The sequence below is a fragment of the Cupressus sempervirens genome, chromosome 11 (assembly GCF_028749045.1).
Source record: "Cupressus sempervirens isolate cs-2001-9-10 chromosome 11, ASM2874904v1, whole genome shotgun sequence".
NCBI lineage: Eukaryota > Viridiplantae > Streptophyta > Pinopsida > Cupressales > Cupressaceae > Cupressus > Cupressus sempervirens.
The window spans coordinates 614,272,283-614,290,570 of NC_143128.1; the positions used below are offsets into that span (position 1 = coordinate 614,272,283).

Sequence of the window (18,288 nt, forward strand, 5' to 3'; positions counted from 1 at the left end):
AAGGGATTGCATTCCCCACACCCACGACATGTTGTGCCTAGAGAACAGCGAACATGTCATACATGTCCCCAAAAGGTAGATAAAGAGCATCAAAAGGAACCATTCCAGAATTTCATCCAAGTGACATATCACTAGGAGGTGAAGCAAACATGATCCAAACTGGCAAAGATCTTAGCAAACTACACCATAAAAGAGATCATCAAGAGTCGTTCATTATCTCACATATTGTCATTGGTTGAACCGAAGTATGGTTGCCTACTAAATGGTTATAATGACAAGGCAAGGATGAGTTTGAGTACCAAGCAAAGGCACATCTTTTAGATAGTGATGCTAAAGTAAATTGGCCGTACTGCATAAAATGTACAACCAGCATCAAAGCCTTAAATTATTTTAAGTAATTTGATCCAAGAGTATCCAAGTCACTCGCAATCCTGCATCACCCGAAAACAGTAATCATTCATTTTTTTCCTTTTTGTTCTAATTTGTAGGTCTTTCAGATTCCTTGTCCATTTTCAGTATCAGCTGATTGGCTTGAAGAGTCCCTTGTTGCTGCCCACATGATCACTGAGCTGTTGACATTCCTTGAGTGTTGCCCTTTTGTGGGGTTTGTTCAATTCGTTGAACAATTCCTTATGGCCATGTAATTTATCTTTCACTCGATTCGGTTGGAATTGTGTGTTTCATCCTTTGTCTTAAGCAACACAAGTGTGATCATGGGTGTATCTTGTAGTTCTGGGACCTGACAACCTATGTATGCTTGTCATTTTTTAGCGGGGTGGCTAGTATTACCATTGTGATAGTTATGACAAGCATACACCTATTGTTGGTCTATCACTATAGTTTTCTAACAAGTATATGCCTATTTTAGGTCATGGGTTTTATGGCTGGTGGCAATCATTATCTAGTTGGTATCCCCTAGAACAATGCACAAATATCAGGACAAAGACAAGAGGAATCATATGTGGTGAGGTCATGAGGTGGCAGTGACCAGGAAGGCAATGGAACATATTGGGATAATCATAATTCCTATGACTATGCTAATGCCTAAGGGCAAGTTGAAATTCTGAATTTTGATAAATAATACTAAGTTATCATTATTTCTGTGTGAAGCTACTAGGGTTGGTTGCCTTTCACTAGGCTCCTGATCCCTACATGCATTAAGAGGTATCAAAGCTAGTTAGCTCATTATCGTTGCTAAAGTGTCTAAAAGATTCAGTCTTCGAAAGCTTTAGGATTTTTTTGTGGGCATTGAAATCATGTAACCACAAAGAATTGAAGTGGGAGGCAAGGCTCATAGAGAGACCAAGAGGTCAAAGAAATGTTGATACAAAAAAATACTACAAGCTAGACTGCTAGATTAAAAAAAATAGAGGTAGCACACAAAAAAGGTGTATTTGTGGAGAATGTCAGTGAAGATGAAAAAGTTAGCCAAGAAGGAAGGAATGGAAGACTGACTGAATGGGCTATTTTCTAAACCTATTCAAACATAGAAAATAAGAGAGCTTGATCCCTAAAAAGCATAAAGATTATATCTTTTCTTTTTATCGACCATGCCCAACCAAAGGTTGTGGTAACTGTATTCATTCAAATAAATCATTATACAGAGTGGAGTTAGAACTCCAGTGTCCATGGAGAACCAATCCTAAATGTAGTAACTACTGGTCTGTGACGCCATCACCAGAAACAAACCTACTCTAATGCAATAATATGAGTCTGAAGTCCCAAAAGAAAACAAGACTCAAGGAAATAAAAAAGAACCCTACAGCAGGTGGAACAAAGGGATCCACCCTCAAGTATGGGTTGCAGCCTCAGATTTGGAGTGAGACCAAAGATGCATCCTGCTGCAACCAATGACACCTTATTGTTTTTCTTATTTTTCTGCACAATGTGAAACTCATTAGCATCAACGCCAACATTGAAAACCTTTAGAGACTAAGAAAAATCCTGAGAATTCACAACCCTTGAGGAAAGGAACCCCTCCTTCAATGTTGAAGACCTTGTAGGAGGGTTTGTCACCAAACCCTTTGTGGCTGAATCAGTGATTTGTGCTCATCTAGGCAGCTTGAGCCAGCAATCAAAGAGAAGTTTGAGACTTCCATTGAATTTGAGAAAGGATCCTCTGCCTATTCACCACTTTCCTCCCACTGCTCCTTTGTTGAAGAGGTGTCCTTCATACTGGGAATTAGCCACCATGTAGTGTTTATGGGAAGCTCTTTCAACCAAGAGACCTCCAGCTGTGGCAGTGTTTTGGCATCTAGCATTCAGCAACAGTCTGTCCTATTTTATGGCATCTTCTGCATCTAAAGACTAAACCTTCATAGTCTAATGGTTGTGTCTAACTTTGGCCATTAGCATTCATATAAATCTCTATCAGTAGAATTTTGGAGGAGTCCAATTTCACCAAAATCGAAGAAAATGTTGTGTGCATGAAACCTATGATATTCCTGTCTATCATCACGAAGTTGTCAATAGCTGAGAAGCATTAATCAAATGTTAATGTTAGTGTAGTTTCAGTCTGATAAAAATATATATATATATATATATATATATATATATATATTCGATATTTATATATATACAAATATGTGTGTGTGTGTTAAATAACAAACTATTATATTAAATATTAATGAATAGACATGTCCCATGAAGGGACATGTCTATCCATATTTCATCTAATATATGAGAGGTGGCTGCTGTTTGAAAAGTACATACCATAAAGGCAGTGCTACTACATTTTGTAGACATCCTCCAAAATCAACATGGTATCAGAGCAGGTTCCCTACCAGGCCTGTAAGTTTTCTGAAATAGTTCATTAAAATCTTCATATGATGTGCACAAAGGTTGTCTTCTTAAACTATCTTTGGTAGTGAAGGTTATAGATTGAAGAATTGTTAAAGAAATAGGTGGAGCGTAGTTATGCCTTACGGAGACAAACAATACATTTGTAACTGTTCCAGAGCCTAATACAATCTGAGACAATGACAATGGTATGTTAGAGATTGAGTATCAAAGCGATTAGTGTTTTTCTAGATCTTATCTGTCCGAATAGCCTAAAGGTGAAAAATAGGAAACACGTGTGATATTCATACATGGTGATTGCAGGCAGAGCCATATTAATACACAAAGATAATTTGTGACTACAGATAAAAATCATATTCAATGAATATATACTATCGCTGTGAGTTTGATAAGTACTGATCAACATATTGATATATACACGAAGATAAGTGCAGATCAATTTAGATCACTACTCATAGTTTTTCAGAGCATAATATAAGCATGCATTGACATCATAACAAATTGACATAAACAAAGATATAATAATAAGAAGCAGATCAATATAAATATGCATATTTATTAAGTTCATACATATGTGTTGAACATCAATATTTATATCATTGAGAGCAGCCAGATAAATTTCCTTCAATTATGATCAGTCTCTCTGTGGCTTATGTTTATAATTTTCAAAAACTGCATCTAAGATGGGAGCTGCAGCGATCAGATTGCAGTGGTGTTATATACATAGCATACGAAAGTAAAATATAACCGGAAAGGCAAATGTGATACCTGCCACCGTGGAAAGTTGTGCAGATTTTAAGGGATACAGGTAGATACAAATCGACCTCAAAAGGATCATAGTCATCCACTAACCAATAAATTAAAAATTGTTTAAGCTTGGAACGCCAAGTTCGAGCAATCCGATCAAATGACGTCTATATAGTGACATTGTCAAATGAAGTACATAGACCAAGAAATTATATCAGAGATCAATCAAATCTGATTGTATGTATGGTCACGTGAGCCATATATATGATGAAGGAATGCCTAAGACTCTAACAAATCAATGTTTAAAGAAGTGCATTGTACGATCAAATGTACTTGCCAAATATGTTCAAGGAAATTGTGATTTGTTAATAATTAGCAATTATCATGTAAAGGAACTTGAAAATGAAAAAGCTTATTGTTGTATGTGAAAGACCAAGGTTGAAATCAGTCAAACAAAATTCTTGCGGGATAAGAGATACTACTTCTAAAGGTTATTAAGTGGAACACGAGAAGAGGACAGAGGTAAATCCTTGTTATCATTATATCTTGAGAATTTACCTTATTTATTTTTGTAGTTAATTTTTATTCGTATTTCTATAAGAGCTATGTGCCTTGATCTTTTCCTTCGAGAATGTTATTGTAGGATAAAGGGAGATTGATTTCAGACTCAGAGGGAGTTTGACACCTCTTTAAAGGTAACATTGGATGAGTAGTTATGAAGATTGATATTTAGAGGGAGTTTGAAAGTCCATGTGTGTGACTACATGGTTTTAATAGGCCTACCCGCTGTGTACATCATGAGGAAGTGACAACTTCCAAATGATTGTCACTTGTATTTGTAGAGTTATTGAAAGGTGACAATCTTACAATTACTTTATTTTCTATTATTATGGATATCTTACAATGTCTATGTAGAATATTATAGATTATACTTTGCATGGTGGATGGTCATATGGTAAGCATTATGAGAATGAGTGTGCACATACCATTTGAACATTTTGAGTACATGGTGAATGTTATGCAACTTGATGTTCAGGAGGCCATTACACAAAGTACTTGGTGAATATCATATGAGATGACATTTAGGAAGCCATTACTCATAGTACTTGGTGAATATCTTGCAAATCGACATTCAATAGGCCATTGCTCAAAGAGTACATGGTGAATGTCATATGAGATGACATTCAGAAGGCCATTACAATATCATTACTCAGAGTATTTGGTGAATATCATTTGTTGATATTCTAGAGGCCATACTCGTGATATCAAAATGTTGTATATCTTCCGATCAAAGATATTACATTGAGGTAATAGATGGTCCTATGTTTATCCTCCCTAAGTGGGAGTGTTACTCTTAGTGTAGTTTCACTCAAATAAAACTCACTAAAGATATATATAATTAAATATATGAGATATATTACATATATATGTGTGTGTGTGTGTGTGTGTGTGTGTGTGTGTGTGTGTGTGTGTGTGATATTTATATACATACAACTATATGTGTGTGTGTGTGTGTTAAATAAAAAACAATTATATTAAATACTAATGAATAGGCATGTCCCTTCACTATCCATATTTCATCTAATATAAGAGAGATGGTTGCTATTTGAAAAGTACATACTGCAAAGGCAATGCTACTACGTTTTGCAAACATCCTCCAAAACCAACATCGAAAAAGTAATTTAGAGCAAGATTTGGGAGACAAACCCAAATTGCCATGATTGAGAAAGATTATGTGGATGGATTGAAATTTGGATACCAAAATTTTAGGATCAGCATCCTCTAGCCCCAACACAGGCAGAACTAAAAATGGTGTTTCTATCTTTTTTGTAGTCAAAAAAAAAATGGTAGAAAAGCCCCTTTGCACTAGGGTAGACTTCTAATTCTACCTCCATTAAAAGAGTTTGTGCATTATTATCAAGCCGCGATGTTCTGAGAGGCTATCCTAGAATTAGATGCTTAGTTAGGCCTCATTTCAGTGATTTCAAGATTTCACGTTCGTTATGCTTGATCCAACTATCTATCTACCCCTAATCCAACCTCTACTATCTTCCCAACTTCGCATTTAAATTTTGGTGTTTTTCCTAACTGCATAATACCTGAGGCTTTATGGTCGTAGCAACAAAATGTCCAAGGTGTTTTGTTCCCTAAGAATTGGGCCAGAATTTGAACTGTAGCCACATTGCAATGTTTTGGGGAATTAGATCCTATGGTTGGCTTGGCTTGTTTTTGAATCTTGAAATGTGTGATGGGGCATATAATATTATAAACACCTATCTCTCCTCATTCTGGTAAGTAAGAACCATGATTGAGATTATCAAACATTCTCAAAAGATTGAAGGCAAGCATCCAAGATGTAGTATTTCTCCAAGCATCCAAGGCATTTTAAGGCAATCTTTACCATTGTAGCAAACTTCTCTCCCATGATGGCCAAGTAGGGTTCTCAAGCAAGCAAGAAGATCCTTCGTTTATCCACATACATTCTTCTAGACAAAGTGTTCAATCAAGCATAACAACATTGAAGATCTAAGTGTAGCACTCATCAATTCATGCATTTGTGAAGGAATCCTAGGTTCCTTTGTATATTTCAAGGTCAACAACTATAATTCGAACATCTTCGTGACTATGTACGATCTAAATATTCATTCGTGAAGGTCTCGACAAGGTATATCTAACATTTACCTTTATATTTACTTTCCTTATGCAAGTTTATTTCGTTTACCTTACAGGGTAAAAGGATACTTATCGTATTAATAGACTAGAATGTAACATTGATTAGATACTTTATTCATATAACTAGATATGCAATTCCAATTACAATGATGATCCATAAATCCATTTGAACGATGTACATATACTTCCCGAAGGGGCGACTCAACCATCATGCAACCTTTCAGATACTAACTCAACCCATCGGCTACAATATGGTTCTTACCAACAACATATTTCAGTTTCAGCTATCGGAACTATTCCAAACAGATCAGTATCTACAGGATTGACTCTCAAAGTTTCAGGTAGAATCCCTGGAAACAAAATGCACCAGGCTTTTTATTCCCTGGAACAAAATGCCCAAGGCATTTTGTACCTATCAAATCACCCTCAAATTCAAATTACAAGTTAGCAATGCTCTTGTGCTTCCATTTCCAGTCGCTATAGTTTCTATCTATTTTGCATCACTCAATCTTTCCAATATTGCTTAATTTCACCTTTGTTAGCCTTTCATCTTGCATCATTAGATTAATTTTTTCCTACATCCATTTCATTCTTAATCATAATCAATAATCAGTGAAAGATCATTATACTCACTTAGCACTTAAGACCTACTTGAGCCTATTGAGTCATCTTCCTTTCAATTGTGCATTAAGAAAAGGAGGACATAGCCCTTGTGTATCTTGTTTCTCTTTTTCTACTGTACATTTTGGCGAACCCAATGAATGACAATTCCATTCTGATTTTGGTGTTAGATTCCCTTTAATGTGCATTGAATCCTCAATTTTCATTTCATAGATAGATGTGATATTCATTAGGTTTTATGTTCAATTTAATTTATGTTGTATAAATTTAATAAGTGATTGCATATCTCTTTCAAATTCCATACTTGCATTTATTAGCTCTAGATTCTCTATTTCTCTTGTGCGTGAGTATTATAATATTGAGTCATGCCTATAACATTTCACTTAGGAGAAGTAGACTTATGGGTTCCTTTGATACCAAGTCCTTTTTGTTTCCTAGGAATCTTGATGAGACACACATGCCTACCACTAATATTCCTACTATGATTGATAAGCCCTCTTCCCACTCTTTTCATGATGAAGATGATTCTTTCAAGTAGTTACGCATTCTACACCAAGTCTCGGATGGCCAGAAAATGGAAGTTGTGTTCACGTGCCCCTGGGAAGGGCTAAGCCAACTTCCTTGGGGAAGTTGGGCAAGGGACCATTAGGTAATGATTGTAAGCTCAAAGGTTGGGTGGTAAAAGACCCTAATGATACTCTTTTTCCTATGGAGGAATGAATCTAAGGAAAGTTCAGCAGAAACTGGACAGCAAGCACAGGTCTTATGAAATATACTTGTTACTTAATTATGTTATTTCATTTCATTCTAATATTAATGTTAATTTCCTTCCTTGGTAGTTATTGCTTCATTTTCTTATTTAATTATTTATGTTGTTAGAGTAACAAAATGAATTAGTTAAACTCGGTTCATGTAAAAAGTAGTTAATAACTTCTTACAAGTTAGTTGATGAAATTGCTTTTCATGTTCATGGGAAAGTGTAATACAGTTATATTAGTTATATTGTCATAACTTATTTCTTTTCCTCCGAATAAATTATTTTAATTCCTAATTTATTATGGTAATTTTAGTTGGTTGTATATTGATCCTTGTAGTGACTAGACTACTTATGATGAGGAGGCTCCCATCTTCATAAGTTTGATATTGCCAATTTTCAGCAACAAGCGATTGAGGGTGTGGGAGTAGTAGAAGAAAGAATGTTTTGGTTGAAGGACATCATTGTAAACGATTCCCAACATAAGGCAAAGGAGTAACTATGTAACATCAGGTTCTTCTACAACTACAAAATCAGCTGAATTTTAATATTCTAATTATCTGATGAGATATATCTAACTAATACTGAAGTTAATCTAAATTCTAAATCTATTTTAATTACTGAACTTCAAATTTATTCTAATGTTTGAGAAAACTGAAATTTAACCCTAATCTAAATTATTGAAAAAAAAAACTGCATCTAACATTCTAAAAAGAATCCATTTATGATACATCTATTTACAGGGAAAGAATCTTTCCGTTATATACATATATTGCATAAAAGAAATAAAGAAACTTAAATAAAACAAAGATACGTACTGATTTACTTGAGAGACTTTTCCAATTAATTGACCAAGCTCTGACTTTGGTGAGAGGAGAAGCATTAACGTAGACTTAACCTCCCAACCGTGGACCTTTTTACTTATCCCCACAAGTTCTAATTAAATAGAACGGCCCTCCCTACCCTGAGGTCAGGCTTGGGACGTTCATCGATCCATTCATCGGAGTACTCAAGTGGGTTGAGGTCCCAATAGCTATTCGATTGAATAACTGAAGTATCAAGACAACAACGCGATCATTTTGTTGTGGCATGTATGCCCTTTTATCGCCCTGGCCAGGGATTTCAGAGGTGGGTTTTTATAACCCGATCTCCACCGCTCAGCTTGACAATTAATTTTCAAAGTGGATTTACATGAGCTAATCAAATTATTTTGATTATTATCAATTATTGATATCTTTCTTGTTTTTCTTGTGTCAGATTCATCTACACCTCACACCATCAACAGAACTTTAGATCGGTGATTCCTCGGTCCCTGAATCCATTACATCTTATACTTAATCATAAGATTATGATTCTGCATTCTCAGAATTTTCCTTGGCACTCAGACTTGATCATTATTACTGGTTTTGGTTGATTGAGACAAAACAGTTCATAACACAATTCTACAGATTTATGACACGGGCTGATATTGGTATAGTTTTATAATCAAAAGCATTGTTGAATGAAGTGGTAATATCAGACTATATAAGATAAGATCAAAAGTCTTATTACTTCCCTTATCGATACTATCATAAGCATCAGCTACTTTTATTGCTAAACATTGTATACAAGCTCTGTGGGTATTCTACTAATATGATGAGCACAAGTGTAACATCAAGACTCAATCTGTGCACACAACTCCTTCACTCTGTTTCAAGCCGACTCAAAAAAGAAGACAGAAAAAGATGGAAAAATGTGAGCGAAGGAATTAAAATCGTTTTTAGTACACCCTTACTTGTCTACAATATACTGTGCGCCCTGCCTGGTGAGTTCTTCAATATACGCTGAATTCTGTCGCCCAGATATGTGCAAGAATGGCTTCACGCATGCTCAGATGAATGGTTTCGTGGCTAAGCAGAATGAGGTTGCAGGCGAGGAATGTTTGAGCAGAAAGGTCGATGGATCTTTGAAGGAAATCTTGAAACGGATATCTCAGGACAGAAAGACTTTCAAGGATAGCAAACTCGGGTTACTGGATGACAAATCTCTAAGAACATGGCGGAAAACATGAACAGACGGGAATGTTGATACCTCCATACGGAAACGACAAAGGCAGTATATAAAAGATATTGATCGGCTAAACAACTTCTATCGTTACAAGACTATAATGCGATTTGAAATTCCATCGACTGGAAATATGAATCGTTGGAGCAAAGGTGGAAAAAGTTTTATTAATATAATTTAATGCTATATTATTATTTTGGTTAAATTATAATTAAGTATATACAAGGTGACATTATTGTATTATAGATCCTAATATAATAGTGCCACTTTGCAAATATTTAATTGTGATTTTAATCAAAGTAATGATATAATATTAAATGATATTACTATTTACAAATAGAGGTAAGAATTTCTTTATTTAATTTTAAAATCTTATATTATTTTTAGCTCATGTAACTTTCCACTTTGAAATTTGTTTGTCAAGCTTTAACAATCTTGCCATGGCGACTTTTATTCAACCTGATATTCCTAATAACTAGGTCATATGATCATCCCATTTCCGTATGACCTCATTTCGTAATGCTTCCCCTCCTTCTCGAGTCTTTATCCTACAATCTTCAAAACAATCATTCTCGCCAAAAACATCAATTTCGCAATTCATAATTTGTTAAATAATATCGTTAGGAATTTCATCATAAATAATAACTGATTGAACAACGGCTAAAAACTATTTTCATGAACACAACAGCTAGAAACTATATTCACTTCACATGAACACAACGGCTAAAACTATATATTCATTTAGTACTTTAAATCGATGCAACGCCTTAAGATAACTGCTTCAATTTCACATGAATATGAATAAATAAAACAACGGCTATAACTACCATGATGGAACAACGACTAACTTCACTTGAACATGAAAATTTATTCTAGTTCAACGGCTATTTTAACTAAAGAGAAATTAGGGCAAAAATTGGGATGTAACAAACTACCATCTACTGGTAGTGTGGAATCGCCAAGGTACCTTTTAGGCTTAGTGTGGAGCTGCAGCTGAGTGCAAAGCATAAGAGTACGGTAGCCCTCTCTATTATTTTTCACTAGAATGAAGAAGAGGACATTGCGAAAACTTGTAGCTTGTACCTTTCCTAGATATGCAATTTACAATGATGATTTTCAAAAACAATCATAATAAATTCAGGATAGTTATCAATAAGCTGTCCGCATACACACAATGATGCAATTTTATACTCTATTTGTATTGAAATCTAATAAAATTCATTTCCCCGAGGTTCTAAAAAAACTTTTCAATAAATTTTGTGACTATACTTTGCTTGAAAGTTGTGGAATTTTAAGAATTTAAATATTTTAATAAGTTGTCATGTTTTGCTGTGTTTTTGCCATGTCAAACAAATCAATTTGTCAAGTCCAAATTGAGTCCAAGTTTTCAAAACATGGTTACAAAAATGTTGCAAGGCTTTGTGTTATAAAAGTGAGTATGAATGGATAGCCAAGGAGTACATTACAACCCTCCAGTGGCACTTCACAAACTATCACCTAAAGATGACAATATTGTATGAAAAGCAGCACAAAAGAGTTAAGTGTATAAATTAGTAATTACAAGTGTTGAACTATTGCAATTTCAGTACCATGAATGAGGAGTGGACGGTGAGCTTAGTTGCTTGATGGTTGCTGCAAATTGATGCTCTCTATGCTACCACCATCAATCATGAAGCCTAACAGATGCCTTCGCACTCACATCTGCAATTGTAATAGTTACTATGCCTCAATTTCTTTCAAGATTACTTGTAAGGTATTGAGTAGGATGTTTATGATCTATGTCCTTTATTGCACTTAAGGCTGGACATTATCATCCTCTACTCTAGCTCATGTATGCAAAGTCTTTTGAACATGGCACTCTGTGTTGGAGTGATTATTACTTTTGTGTTTATTGCACCATTTACCTATCTTAGAATATTTTCTCTTGTTTGAAGGTACATATAGATGTTGTTTCTTCTTGCTTGTGGTTGCTACCGCTAAATGATTCTCTAGGTGTTGGGCTAAAGGGGGTGTTCTTGAGAAACAAGCTTTGCAGGTAAATTGTTGGAACTGCAATTCAGTTTGGTCCTCACCCAATCTTCTTCAAAATGCTTTGGACTCCTCGGATATCCTCTTCCTAACTAAGACACATGAAAGCCTTGTACGCCCTCTTCCCACAATTGTAGGTTTTCAATGGATATCCTCTTTTAGTAGTGAGACTAGGAATTGGGGTGGGGTCCATTGGTCTGGTGGTGTCATCTTCTTTACTAGTGACTAGCTTCGTGGTTGGGTTCAATTGTCTTGTTACACACCTCTACTAAATTCATATAGGTCCGGCTATGTCACACAGCCCCCCATGTTAGAGACATCTCTTTATGGGGATTTTTACATTCCTCTGACTTCCTCCTATGATTTCCATAGTGGCCTTGATAAGGAACTCTTCTCTAACTTATATGACAGCATCACCTAGTTCTCTACTATTGGGAATGTTCTCTTCCTCGGGGACTTCAATGTCAAGACACATATTGTACAACTTCTCCTTCATAAGTAAGCATCAAACTCATTGTGCATTGAGGATTTGGATCCAACTTTTGTGGGGCTCCACAGATCGTCCAAGGATGCAAGTGGTCCCCTGACCAAATATGGCAGACATCTCCTATAGCTTAATGAGTCTCTATATTTGGTAGTCCTTAATGGGTTATCTTGTTTTCCAAGATCTCACTTCATGTGCAAGCCTCGTAGTGGTGGTGCTAGCATGGTGGATTATGCTCTCTCCAAACAGTCATTCATCCCATAGATTAAATTCTCATCAAGAAGTGGCAAATATCTCTACTTCTCACCAGAAGTTTCACAAAATGAGAAATAGCAAAGTTTTCTCGCCAAGAAGTCTTGAACTTCTTGGCGAGAAGTTGGCCACTTCTCGCAAACTTCTCACAATAAGTAGCATACTTCTCACAGGCAGCAGCAATAAAACTGTGAGGCCCAGCGAGTTGCCTATTTTGTGTTCATTTTGCTTTTTTGAGCATTTGGAGGGGAGAAGGGTTTTGGAGGAGAGAAATAGTGTTTGGCATCTTTGTAGATCGATTTAAAATTTTCCCAAGAAGTTACTGATTTATCTTTGATATTTGCCGAGAAAACCTTTTATTGCCTTACTAGTAAGTGGGCAAGAACAAGATTTTGTACTGTGATTCATCCCTTCCATTAGCCAATTCTTTGTTACCCCTCTCCTCCTTGTTAACCATGCTCTTCATTAGTTGTCACTATTTGCAATCTTTCTCTTCTAATAAATACTTTCTTGTACCACCATTATCATTTTAGAACTAAAGTTTTTGCTACCACATGAAGGAACTAAGTTTGCCTTTGTTTTTCTGCATTGATCTTCTAGGTTGTTTCTCTACTACTGCTCTCATGGATTCTTGCTCTTATAGACACCTTTGTTACTATAGTTAATTGGAAACAAAGGAATGATAATGAATTTCCTATGTGGTTAACCAGTGGAATAACATTCCTTTTATACATATTACCTCAGTGTATCCAGTAATTTGACAATCAGTCTTATGAGCAAGCTTTGATGTGCAAGTTCACTAGTGCTAGTGCTACGGATCACTAGAAAATGGGGTGGACAAAGAATAGAAACCAAAAATTAAGAGGATATTAACATTTGCCACCTTCTTAGTCTACAAGATGGACTTGATATAGTGTATTTCTCCTTAGTTTATGGGAACCTGCAAAGTATCCAAACCATTGGATACTTGAGTTTCCTCCCAGAATAAACACCCTCTAGGTTGCAAATTTGTGTAAGCCTTCCCTTCCTTCCCCTATATTTATGGGATAAGGAAGCTTTAAAAGCAATACAAAATGCTATGGCACAGACAAGACACAAGCTCTACCTGAATAAAAGAATTACTCTATTGTTTGTGTGGAAATTGATCTTAATGGACATCCCAAGGCCATTAATTTGAGATTGAAAGTGGTGTTCACACAAAGGATTGATTATGAACATATTCAATTCAGAACCATTTTTTGTCATGAGCATGAACATTTCCACACAAATAAAAAAAAAAGCTAGAAGGAAAAGTAAGTCACAAACAAAATCTAGATACTTGTATCCAATTCCTCAAATCCTATGTAATGTTCCCTTTCTGGGACTGCCCTAATTCTCTCCTTTTAGTCTGGTACTGCGATATAGATATATCTCGATAATATCTCCTTCTTTGATGCTGATCGCTGCTCATTTGGATAAGTGCTTCCGGTTCGATCTTCCTTGACTGTTGTTTTCAGGTATGAGTGTGTGATGATTGACAAAGTCCCGCTCAATGATTGGAATGAATTCTCCTTTATATTTTTTGGTGGAAGGGCCACCATCTTTCATAGGAATTGAGTCACCATTTTTCATTGTTGCAACTTGCATTTGAGAATAAAATATTATTCCTCATTTTTCCCCTCCTCAAATGAAACCTTCTCCCCTTTATATCCTCCAATGTGAAGGAGAGTCATGCCTCTTCATAATGGTTACACAACCTTTTACAATTACCGCCCTTCGAAAGGGTCACAACTCTTCATCATTTTTGTTGCTTTGTAAGAGTTAAGTATTTGTCCCCTTCCCATTCCTTTCCACTTCCATTAATGCTTCCTTAATTCCTTTGCTGCATTCTTCTTCATATCTTCTCCTTTCTAAGTAACTCTTCTCATATCTTACGTTGAGGGAGTGACAATTCTTTATTGGATGCCTCTTGACTTTTCATGAAACCTAATTAATTTGTGTATGTGTGTGCGCGCAAGTGTGTGCATGTGGGTGTGCACGCGTGTGTGTGTTGGGGCGTGAGTGTGTGCACGTGCATGTGTGTGTGCATGCATGTGTATGTGTGCATAATTTTAATTATCATGTACTCATATTTTAATTTCATTATTATTATTTATTATTAAATCATATTTTAGAAAGGGGACATTACAGTCCACGCCACCCAAGATTGCCTGTCCTCAAACAATGTTGGTTTTATTCTTGTTTACTTGATGTTTTGCCAATATGAAGGATCTTAAATTAACCTTTGTTCACTTGTATCCTTAGCTTCTGATGTATTACTCTAATATAACTTATGAATTAAAGATTTGGACCGATGATTTTTCTACCTGTATCTTGGCTATATTCAACTCTATACTCATCTAAAGTGGGAATACCATTTACTGTTTATAGTATTTTTTGGGTTTGTGAGGGTATGCTTCGCAAAAGCTCTTACATGATTTCATGACTATAGTCTTATGACTGCCTTGCTATTGTTTGTCCTCAATATATTGTGAATGGCTAACATCCTCAACATACAAATACAAAAGGTGGGCAAATTACTATACACATCAAGAGATCTTATATTGAGAATTTTCATGATTGTTCAACATAAAGTAATCATAAAAACATACGGACAAGACATGCTGGAAACATATCATGTATGAAACAACCATGACTCACATGAATGAATATTTGCAAACATGAAGCATACATGCAAATATATTTATTGTTAGATACGTTCTCCTTGACTAGAATGTATCTGTTGATTTGTTTTTACCTAACAGGCTGGCGTGATCAAAGAAGAAAGTGAGAAGTATTTGGATCTGCAATAGGCAAGTGCATCAAAGGGTTTGTTAGGAGCTAGGAAGGGGGCCAAATCCCACCTTACTATTCTCATGAGCTGAGAAAGGGACCTAACCCACCTTGCTGCTAATAAGCCACGTATAGCTAGAAAGAGGGACTAACCCCGCTTACTACTCTCATGAGCCAGGAAAGGGGCCTAACCCCACCTTTTTGCTCCCATGAGCTGGGAACAGAGCCTAAACTTGGCTTGCTGCTCATAAGCCATTTAGACCCAGCAAGAGGGCCTAACCTCACCCTTCTGCTCCCATGAGCCAGGGAGGAACCTAACTCTTCCTTGCTACTCATAAGCCACTTATTAGGGTCCGTTTGGCTGTGGGAATAGAAATATGGGAATTGGAATTGTTATTCTGGAATAGAAAATGGGGATACATATTCCTATTCTTGTTTGGTTCAGTCAGAATTTGATGGGAAATTCACGGACCCAAAAATTTATGTTTTCTAAAATAAATAAAACTGGAATTTAGGAATACGTATTCCAATTCCACCTATTTAGGTGGAATTGCAAACGCTCATTTTTTGTCCAAAATTGGAATACGTATTCCTATTCGCAATTTTGATTTGGTGCACCCAAACGGAGAATTTTAAATTTTAATATTCCCATTGCCAAACAGGCCCTTAGAGGCAGAAGGAGTGTCTAACCCCACCTTGTTGCTCATAGCCACGTAGAGTCAAAAAGAGGCCCTAACCCCACCTTTCTACTCCCATGAGCTAGGAAGGGGGCCTAACCCTACCTTGCTGCTCATAAGCCACTTAGAGCCAAAAAGAGGGCCTAACCCCACCGTTCTGCTCTCATGAGCCCGGAAGGGGGCCCAACTCCACCTTGCTGCTCATATATGGGTCATAAACTTGCTCCAATATGCTTCAAACATTTGCTCTATATGTCCCATAGATCTGCTCCAATATGCTTCCAAACAAATTTGCAATACTCTTCATATTTCTCTACTCTACGACTGCTCTAGATATGCTCTAATATGCTTGAAGGATCTGCCTATGAAGTCCCTTTGGATTCTCTCATAACCCTCTTTTATATATGCTCTTAACTCTGCTATCAATAGGAAAGATATTTATTAGTTGTTTCAACTAACGTTCACCCCTCAGGCTAGTAGGAACGATGCTCTGTACCAATTGTAATTTCCACTTTCATGAACTGCCCAAATTCTTGCCTTTTAATCTGCCACCGTGATAAAGATAGATCTGACTTGATAGTATTTCCTTCTTCGATGTTGATTGCTTCTCTTTTGGATAGCTGCATCTGCTCCTTGGTTTGGTCTTCCTCAGTTGATTCCTTGAGGTATGACTAAGTGATGATGCAAAAGTCCCCTTCAATGCTTGGAATTAATTATCCTTTATAATTTGTTGGTGGAAGGGTCACCACCTTTTATGAGAATTGAGTTGCCACTTTTCATTGTTGCCTTTGAGAATAATATATTATTCAACAAATTGATCTCCCCTTTTTTCCCCTTCTCAAATGAAACCTTCTCCCCTTTATATCCTCGAATGTGAGAGAGAGTCACACCTCTTCATAAGGTTCACAACTTTCATAATTACCACCCTTCGAAAGGGTCATAACTCTTCACCATTGCTTCCTTTTTGAAAGAGTTACTTCCTTATCTTCTTTCCATTTCTTTCTTCTTCTTCCAATGCCTCCTTAATTCCAAGGAAAAACTCCTAGATCCTCCAGTCCTCTCTAGGATGCCCACTTCCACATAACAATTTGACTCGAATTTTGAACTTCAGAAATGGGAAAGACTAATCAAAGGATCCAACTGTTCAAGTCTACATTCTGAGGGCATAAAATTATTCAATATTAATACATAAATGTTGATATACTTAGTCATCTTTGTAACCTATCAGCATTCAAGTGTGGCCCATGTTTAAGTTATATTCAAATGTAAATGCTTGCCGCTACACATTATGAAAATAAAGCTAATCATGGAAGAGCATTATTTTTTTTAGGCGTAAAGCGGAAAATTGTGAAACAATTCAATGAAGCTGACTAGAGAAACATCAATTTCAGGGTTTTTTTTTGGCCATTGCACAACAAGAAGCAATTCTAATATGGCATTCCCTCTGTCCCAAGTTGCAAGCTGGTTAGGGTTTTCCAAGTTTTCATTCCTATGGGGACATCAAGTAAGTTGCTTCAGTTCACGAATACCGTGTCCTTCACTTAAATCGAAAAGAATGAAAACAATTGAAGTTTGCATACCATGGTTCTCAATGAAAAAAAAAAAAAACGAGTTTGTACGCTTACACTGGGTAGGAAGTTTCTGTCTACATGTTGAAAGACTGGTAGAAAGAGAAACGGGCCCCCTGACGCGCAACTCATTTGGGTACGTTTCCGTAGAAGAAATACTCGGCAAGCACATAACAGAGAGTGATGCCATGGCTGGCACTGCCACATGGATTTGGTTTCATGCTGTTTTAGACTGTTTTATCTTAACCTACAGATTTCCTTGGTGCCAACTCGGATATCTTAGCCAGATATAAAAAATTACTTGCAAATCAATTACGTCTAGTCAAAATAAACACTAAATAATTCGATACACATTGTGATGTGAATATCAGGATTTAACTGTGTGATTTTGAGTCAAACTCGATGACCCATGTTTCATGAGTAGTGATTCAACATGAATCCATCTCTCATGAGAATAAATGAAACACTTAGCACTCATTGGATCTAGGTGATGCTCACAGGGGTGAAGCACCGGGACTTCCCGGGAGGTCACCCATCCCAGTACTACTCCAGCCTGAGCGCGCTTAACTCCGTAGTTAAGCGCGCTCAGGCTGGAGTAGTACTGGGATGGGTGACCTCCCGGGAAGTCCCGGTGCTTCACCCCTGTGAGCATCACCTAGATCCAATGAGTGCTAAGTGTTTCATTTATTCTCATGAGAGATGGATTCATGTTGAATCACTACTCATGAAACATGGGTCATCGAGTTTGACTCAAAATCACACAGTTAAATCCTGATATTCACATCACAATTTGACTAGCTGTGGAAATCATGTCCTACTTATCAATCGATA

The 18,288-nt window shown here is 36.5% G+C and overlaps 1 protein-coding gene across 1 annotated transcript in view; it reads right to left on the minus strand.

Moving 5' to 3' along the window:
* LOC149531191 (uncharacterized) overlaps window positions 1–17,805 on the minus strand; it is a 52,053-nt gene extending 34,248 nt beyond the window's left edge. The window contains exon 1 of the mRNA XM_089810631.1: window positions 17,515–17,805. Coding sequence (XP_089666757.1) covers window positions 17,515–17,647 — 133 coding nt within the window. The 5' untranslated portion in view covers window positions 17,648–17,805. The remainder of the gene's footprint in view (window positions 1–17,514) is intronic.
* Window positions 17,806–18,288: the final 483 nt, after the last annotated feature.